An 8441-nucleotide genomic window follows, 5' to 3' on the forward strand; every position below is an offset into this window, starting at 1 on the left:
ACCTCGATTTAATTGTATATTTCGACCAACTCGGTCACAACCGTTAATTTAATTTTTTTTAAAATTTTAATATTTGCGACTGATTCAGTCGCAAATCATAAAAAAAATATTTTGTAATTAAGCGACCGAATCAGTCGCAATTTTGAGCCAAAAATTTAAAAAGAAACATGTATTTTTAATAAAGTTTTCGACCGAATTAATCAAAAATTACGACTGAATTAAATCGGTCGGAATTATTCAGTCGCAAATTTGTAATTTTTAGTAGTGTGTGTTGCTTTACTTTTTCTTGCAAAAACAACGTCGAAATTTGTGCTCCATAACTAAAAAGAAAATACTCTTTTTTTGTTGAAAAAGAAAGTACTCTTTCTCCAAAATAGAAAAAGTACTCATTTTATTAAAATAAAAAAAAATATTTTTTCTACATCATGAAAGAAAATACTCATTTTGTTAAAATAAAAGAAAATACTTTTTACTATATTGTTTTGTTGAAATGAAAGAAAATATTTTTTTACATCACGAAAAGAAAATACTTATTTTGTTGAAATGAAATAAAATACTTTTCACAATATCATATTGTTGAAATGAAAGAAAATACTTTTTCTACATTATGAAAGGAAATGAATACTCATTTTGTTTAAATGAAAGAACTTTTTTTTCATGTTGTAGATAGAGAACTTTCTTTTTCATTTCAACAAAATGAGTATTTTATTTCATGATATAAAAAAAGTATTTTCTTTGATTTAAACAAAAAAAGTACAACATAAAAAGGAAATACTTATTTTGTTGAAATGAAAGTAAATATTTTTTTACTACATCATTGTGTTGAAATGAAAAATATATTTTTTCTACGTCATGAAAGGAAAGTATTTTTTTGTTGAAATGAAAGAAAATATTTTTTACTACATTATTTTGTTGCAATGAAAAAAAATATTTTTTTTACATCATAAAAAAAAATTACTTTTGTTTTTGTTGAAATCAAGTCATTCGGGCCTATCTAAATAGATACTATGTTTACATATGAATCCCTACATCATTACATTCCATAGAGAATATTTTTTTTACATCATGAAATAAAATACTCATTTTGTTGAAATGAAAAAGAAAGTCCTCTATTTACAACATGAAAAACAATTACTCTTAATAATAATTCTATTTAGGGTGTAGGTAGGGCAGGGCTGGGGTAGGGGTGAGTGGGTGTGGTGCGGGGGTGGGGGTGGGTTAGGGTGGGGTGTGGGGGGTAGGTGGGAATGGATAATAGGGTGGGGAGGTTGAACAAGAGTTTTAGAAAATATTTTTCTTTCTCTTGATAGGAAAAATATTTTCCTACAATTGGAGAAAAATGAGTTCATGAGTAAAATATTTTCCAGAACATTTAAGCTAACAAAATATGAAAAAATTAAAAAATTCTTAGTACCAAACACACCCGAAAAGACATAACATTTTAACATTAAGTTGTTTTTCTTGAGAGAAGTCAAGAAGAATGGGAGATGACTCTCATTTATTACGAATCAGATGATGAATTAGCTAATACTTTAACCAAACCATTGTCAGTCAAGTTCGAGTCTTTTGAGATGGAAACTTGGTGTCTGCAGATCCTAAAGCAAGGAGGAGTATTAGTTGCTAACTGTAGTTTAGTTTTGAATTATTGCAGTTACTTAGTTTGAATTTTGAAGTTATTTCTTTTCCTAGTCTCTTTGTTAGTTTTCAATAGATTATCTACTGATTTTCAGGACCACGAAGTTAGTAGTTTAAGTTTTCCTTATAAATTGTAACTCAAATTACAATGAAAAGACCTCATTGTTCTGCATCAGTCTTATGCTTTCTTTCCAGATTTCTTCTATGTTTTTCATTTGTTAATATTTTTGTTCTTTCATTGGTAATAAGCATTCACTTGTTTTCTGGTTTTTTATTAAAATTAATAACATGCAGAGGCAAATGTAGTGTATACTCGATGGGTTCAATTGAACCCATAACTTTCGACACCCTAAAAAAGTTTATATGAAAAAATTCATTAAAATTGCAAAATTAGTATATATGAACCCATAACTTTAAAATTATAATAAGTTCAATACTAAAAAAATTAAAAGTTGAACTCATTTAAATTCTGGATCCGCCTCTGATAACATGTATTACTAAGGGCTTGAATCATGTAGTAATTGAATAACATTCTCTACTTGTTGTGAGAATGATTAATAAAGAAATCATGTGTAGTATGCCATTTTCATACAAGGATGAACTTTCATTCTTCATGTAACTTAAGGAGGTTTGGACAAATATGCACCTCATGTAACCTTTAATTTTGAAGATATTCACTAGAGATGACAAAGATATTGACATGAGAATCCTACAACATATCCCTAAGATAATTACGGAAGAGGACAATGATTTTCTAATTACAGCTCCAACACAAGAAGAAGTTAAAGAAGTTGTCTTTAGTATGGATCCTAATAGTACCTCTGGATCAGATGGATTTAATCGATTTTTCTTTCAGAAGTTTTGGGATATAATCAAAGATGACATAACGGACAAGGTCAAAGAATTAATCAATGGGGAGCAGATGCCTAAATTCTTTACTAGTACCTACTTAGTAAAGTTGAGACGCCTCAAACCTTTTTAGATTTAAGACCTATTAGTTTGAGTAATGTTTCATAAAAGAGTGTTTCTAAAGTTTTAAATGCTAGACTTTCCAAGTTCATTCCCAAAATAATATCTCATAACCAAAGTGGCTTCGTCAAAGGCAGGACTATTGGTGAGAATGTACTCGTGGCCCAGGAAATCATTCATGATATCAAAAATCCAAATAATGGAGAAAATATTGTTATCAAATTAGACATGAACAAAGCCTACGATAGGCTATCCTGGCAATTCATTTGTGCAGTAATGAGGAAAATGGGATTTGGGGAACAATGGATAAATATAATTTGGAATCTTTTATGTAACATGTGTATCCAATTATTATAAATGGGAAGAGATATGGTTTCTTCAAATCTGAGAGAGGAGTAAAACAAGGAGACCCTATATCCCCTTCTTTATTTATATTAGCTTCAGAAGTACTTTCTAGAAATTTAAATTCTTTATTTGAAAATCCAAGGTTCAAAGGTTTCACTATGAATACTAATGGACCTAGAATTAATCATTTATCTTATGCTGATGATATTATTATTTTCTCTTCAGGAAAGATTGCATCTTTGAATCTGGTGATGGAGCAACTGAATGAATATGAAAAGGCATCTAATCAATAAGAACAAAAGTTGTTTTAAGGTAGGAGATAACATATCTTACAGAAGGATATCCATAGTAGAAAACTGCTTGAACATTCAACGTAAAGATTTTCCTATTACTCATTAGGGATGTCCAATTTATGCGGGAAGGAAGAGGGTCCATTATTTTACTGATATCGACACTAAGATTGTTCGGAAGGTGGGAACTTGGCATAGTCACTTACTATCCGCGGAAAGGAAGATGATCCCGATTAAACATGTGTTATTAACTATGCCAGCGCATCTTTTGTCAATCTGCCAACCTCCAAAGACAATAATAAAACATATCGAAAGAGTGTTTGCCAATTTTTTCTGGGGAAGCAGTGAAGGAAAGCAAAAATATCATTGGTCATCCTAGAGTACATTATGCTATCCAACAAGTGAAGAAGGAGTTGGATTCAGGTCTTTACAAGACATTGCTGATACTTTTGTTGCTAAGTTTTGGTGGCAATTCAGAATCAGAGATTCACTATGGGCTGAATTCATGAAAGCCAAATACTCCATGAGGATACACCCTATACCTACGAAATGGTCTTACCTACATTCACACACCTGGAGAAGATTAATGGAGATAAAAAAGAGGGTAGATCATTTGATTCTGTGGCAAATAAATGAAGGAAATGCAAGTTTCTGGTGGAATAACAGGACATGCTTGGGACAACTTGCACAGTTTGGAGACGCTTCTACATCAAATAAAATTCATGTCTCTTCATTCATGATCAACAGAGAATGGAATGTGGGAAAGATAGCTCAAATACTACATGCTGGGTTGTACAACATATCCTGGGAGTTAAAATTAATTCTCTAGCGCTACATGATTATCCAATATGGACTTTATCAGAAGATGGAAAATTCAATTGTAGCTCTGCTTTGAATCATCTAATACTACTTTGGTTAATAATTTGATGTGGCATAACAAGATTCCCTTCAAAATTTCTTTTTTCCTATGGAAATTATTCAAACACAAGATCCACGTGGATGATAATATGAAGAGATTTGGACTCCAATTCCCATCCAAATGTTCATGCTGTATCAACTCAAGTATCGAAGATGAAGAACATATTTTTACGGGGAGTGATATGTGCAGACCTATTTTGCATCATTTTAATCAAACTTTTGGGGTCCAGATGAGTCAAACTGCAACTACTATTAGAAAACATGTCCTTAAATGGTGGTTTATGAAAACCTCAAAACCATTACTAAAATTGATCCACCGGGCTCTTCCTAAAATTATTATATGGCAAATTTAGAAAGCTAGATGCAAATGCAGATTTGAGAATGATAGAATTTTCACTGGAAGAATTATTTGGAAGATACAACAACAAATTGGTATGATTGTTCATAAATGATTTCCTAAAGTGATTCCTTATCTGAACTGGGCGAACTTTTGTGATATTGTGAATACTGCTAAGTTCTCTATCTCTTGTATCTATGTTAAATGGAATCCCCCAAACCTGGGATTTGTCAAGATCACTTCTGATGGCTGCTCTAAAGGCAACCCAGGCCTTAATGCAGGAGGAGGAATTATTCAAAATCATAATGATGAACTATTAGCTGCTTATGCAGTCCGTTTTGGTATTATCACAAATAATATGGCAGAATCATTGGCTCTGAAGGATGGATTAGATTGGTGTATAGAGAAAGGATACAAGAATATCATTGTGGAGATGACTCTTTGTTGTTGGTTAACTGGTTGCTTGGAAAAGCTAAAATTCCATGGAAGTTAATTGATATAAATTTGGATTTGAGAAACAAACTTGAACTTATGGACGATGGGATAATAGCACATTGCTATCGAGAAGGAAACAAAGTTGTTGATATCCTATCAAATTATGGCTTAAAAGTTAGACATATGACATGGTTTCACAATCTGCAACAACTACCAAAGGAGGCTAGAGGAGAATACGGACATATTATAATTCCCTTCATTTAGAATGGAACAATCCAACAATACCATTTTTTTAGACAGGAGCCTGGGCAGAAGATATCAATTTAATATTCCTTGATATGCTTGTAATTATGCAATATAGAAAAGGGATTAGTAGCCCTCTCAATTCACTATTTTGTGAGCTATAATGGAAGTATGTATCCATTATTTTGTAAAGGTTTGAGGATGCTCAACCTACATAGTAACAGAGGTAAGGTGAAGTCCCCCTCCAATGTATTTATATATTTATCTATATATATGTGTCACGATCCAAAATCTCACCCGCCGTAATGGAGCCTATCTCAATACTAGGCAAGCCGACAATCTCAATAAACCACCATATCTTTTAAGTTTGAAAACATAATATCTAAATTTAGTGGAAGAAGAACTCACAAATACATATACAAACACTCCCAAAATCCGGTGTCACTGAGTACCTGAGCATCTAAAATAAATACAAAGTCTAACAGATAAAAATCATTGTATGAAAATATAGAACAGTACAATAATTAAACAATAAAGGAATCGAGTCTACGGACGTCAAGCATCTACCTTGATAGTTCCCAACAAAATTAACTTCGAAATCTAGCAGCCGCCGTATCCGGGAGCACCTGGATCTGCACACGAGGTGCAGACTGTAGTATGAGTACAACTAACTCAATAAGTAACAAGACTAACCTCTGGACTGAAAGTAGTGACGAGCCCTGCAGGTACAGTCCAGTATAAATAATGGTACAACAAGGTAGGCATACTTTCAAGTTCAACAATTAAACTCAATACAAGTGAAATACATCAATATTGCATTATATGAGGAATACGACATCTCAGTAGAAAGACTTTAAGTAAACATTGGTCACCAATTATTCCGTCACTCGGTATTGTTTATGGCCAATCCAGCCCAGGGATGTTCCAACCCGTATATAAATACACATCGACTGACAGCCAGTCACTCAGTATCGTATAAGGCCAATCCAGCCCTGGGGTAATTTATCCCCAAATGTAAATGATACGGATAAGATCCATGTCCAGGTAAATTCAGTACAATATAAATTAGTAAGGCAAGTCCATGCCCAGGAAAATCTATCCCGAATATATATAATCATCTACGCTGACTCGGGGTGTGTAGACTCCGGAGGGGCTCCTTCAGCCCAAGCCTTATATAAAGCCGATATGGCCTACTGCAGACGAGCAATCCCGATCCGTATAATAATAAAGTCAATAAGGCCTGCTTCAGGTGGGCAGCCCCGATCCATTTAATAATAAAGTCAATAAGGCCTGCTGCAGGCGGGCAACCCCGATCCATAAAATAGTAAAGCCTATAAGGCCTGCTGCAGGCGGGTAGCCCCGATCCATAAAATAGTAATGTATAAAGACATTATGTCTTGATGCGTCGCGCAGCTCAATCCCATAAATATCCTCACAATGGACAAATATTACTGAGTGTGAAATGTATATTTTTGAACAATTAATTCAATAACATCACAACCCCATGGGCCCCAAAATATTGGCACGTAGCCTAAACGTGATCTTAATAGGAGCCTCAACTCAATTTCTCTAACACGTGGAGAATGTTCAGATAATAACATGATTCATTAATCTTGCAACTGCACAGGATTTATTCAAGACACAATTTATATGGTGCACGTCTACATGCTCGTCACTTATCGTGTGTGTCACCTCCAAACAATTTATATCATACCAAATTTGGGGATTCATACCCTGAGAACCAAGTTTAGAAGTGTTACTTACTTCAAACCGTGTAATTCTTTACTCTGCTATGTCTTTGCCTAGTGAATTGACCTCCAAACGCCTCGAATCTAGCCACAATTAATTCGATTCAGTCAATAAAATTTATTGGAATTAATTCCATAAGGAAATGCTTATTTTTCAATAAAATCCGAAAGTTAGCGCAAAATTGCCCATGGGGCTCATGTCTCGGAACCTGACAAAATTTATAAAATCTGAACACCCATTCCCATACAAGTTCAACCATACCAATTTTATCAAATTTCGATAACAACTCAACCTCCAAATCTTAAATTTTTGTTTTTGGAAGATTTTGCAAAAATCTTGATTTCTTCCATTTAAATTCGAAATAAATGATGAATATAACCATAGAATCATGAAGTATAATCACTTTAGGATATAGAAAACTTACCCCAATTTATATGGTGAAAATCGCCTAAACAATTGCTTCAATCTGAGCTCTATAGCTCCAAATATGTTAAAAATGGCTGAAACCTCGAAATATAGCTACTGCCCAGGTATTTACTCTTTGCGATCGCAGAAAATGCTTTGCGATCGCGAAGCACAACTTTTTTCAGCCCAAATGTTACCTTTCGCAATCGCGAAGAACAAGTGCCCATCTCTTCCAGACATCCTCTAGTATAATGGTCATAACCTTTTGTACAAAACTTCAAATTGTAATTAGTTTAACTTTCTGAAAACTAGACACCAAGGACTATAATTTTTATTTGTTGCTCACCTTGCAATTCCTTATAAATTGTGAGATATAAGCTTCCAAAATCAGCCCTATGCAACAAAGATTTTCAAATACTTCCGAGACAGCCTATAGTATATCTACCATAACTTTTTGTATACAACTCCAAATTACAAGGGGTTTACCTTTCTGAAAACTAGACATAAAGGGATACAACTTTTATTTTTGGATCATCTCCAAGTTTCTTATAGATTGCGAGATATTAGTTTCCAAAGTCGGGTGAGTGCAGCAGGATTTTCCTTTATGCGATCGCGAAAAGGCTTCCGCGATCGCGATTCACAGTGCCCAAACAGCAAAATTGCACTTCGCGATCGCGATCATTTGTCCGCAATCGCGATGCATACCTCTGTGGCCAAAAATCAGCAATTAAAAATGGCCTAGAAATGGTCCGAAACCACCCCGAAACTCACCCGAGCCCCTCGGGACCTCAACCAAATATACAAACAAGTCCTAAAACATCTTACGAACTTAGTCGAAGCCTCAAATCACATCAAACAATGCTAAAATCACGAATCATGCCCCAATTCGAGCTTAATGAACTTTGAAATTTCAAGTTTCCACAAACGACGCCGGAATCTATCAAATCAAGTCCGATTGACCTCAAATTTTGCACACAAGTCATAAATGACATAACAGACATATTAAAATTTTTAGAATCGGATTTCGACCCTGATATCAAAAAGTCAATTCCCGGTCAAACTTCCCAAAAATTCAATTTTTACCATTTCAAGCCTAATTCCTCTACCGACCTCCA

At 34.1% G+C, this 8441-nt stretch overlaps 1 protein-coding gene across 1 annotated transcript; it reads left to right on the forward strand.

Moving 5' to 3' along the window:
- Positions 1-2335: 2335 nt before the first annotated feature.
- LOC142175814 (uncharacterized) lies at positions 2336-4987 on the forward strand. Its single transcript, XM_075242814.1, has 4 exons — positions 2336-2576; positions 3175-3227; positions 3349-3420; positions 4730-4987. The coding sequence occupies exons 1-4, from the start codon at positions 2336-2338 to the stop codon at positions 4985-4987; spliced, it is 624 nt and encodes a 207-aa protein (XP_075098915.1).
- Positions 4988-8441: the final 3454 nt, after the last annotated feature.

This window comes from Nicotiana tabacum, chromosome 22 (genome assembly GCF_000715075.1).
Source record: "Nicotiana tabacum cultivar K326 chromosome 22, ASM71507v2, whole genome shotgun sequence".
NCBI classification, from domain to species: Eukaryota; Viridiplantae; Streptophyta; class Magnoliopsida; order Solanales; family Solanaceae; genus Nicotiana; species Nicotiana tabacum.

Excerpts from the sequence above, each read along its gene's own strand:
- LOC142175814 (XM_075242814.1), top strand. The coding sequence starts at position 2,336 with ATGAGAATCCTACAACATATCCCTAAGATAATTACGGAAGAGGACAAT. Across the intron at positions 2,577-3,174 it reads GATGCCTAAATTCTTTACTA|GAAAGATTGCATCTTTGAAT; the intron begins GTACCTACTTAG and ends TTTTCTCTTCAG. Across the intron at positions 3,228-3,348 it reads AACTGAATGAATATGAAAAG|GGATGTCCAATTTATGCGGG; the intron begins GCATCTAATCAA and ends ATTACTCATTAG.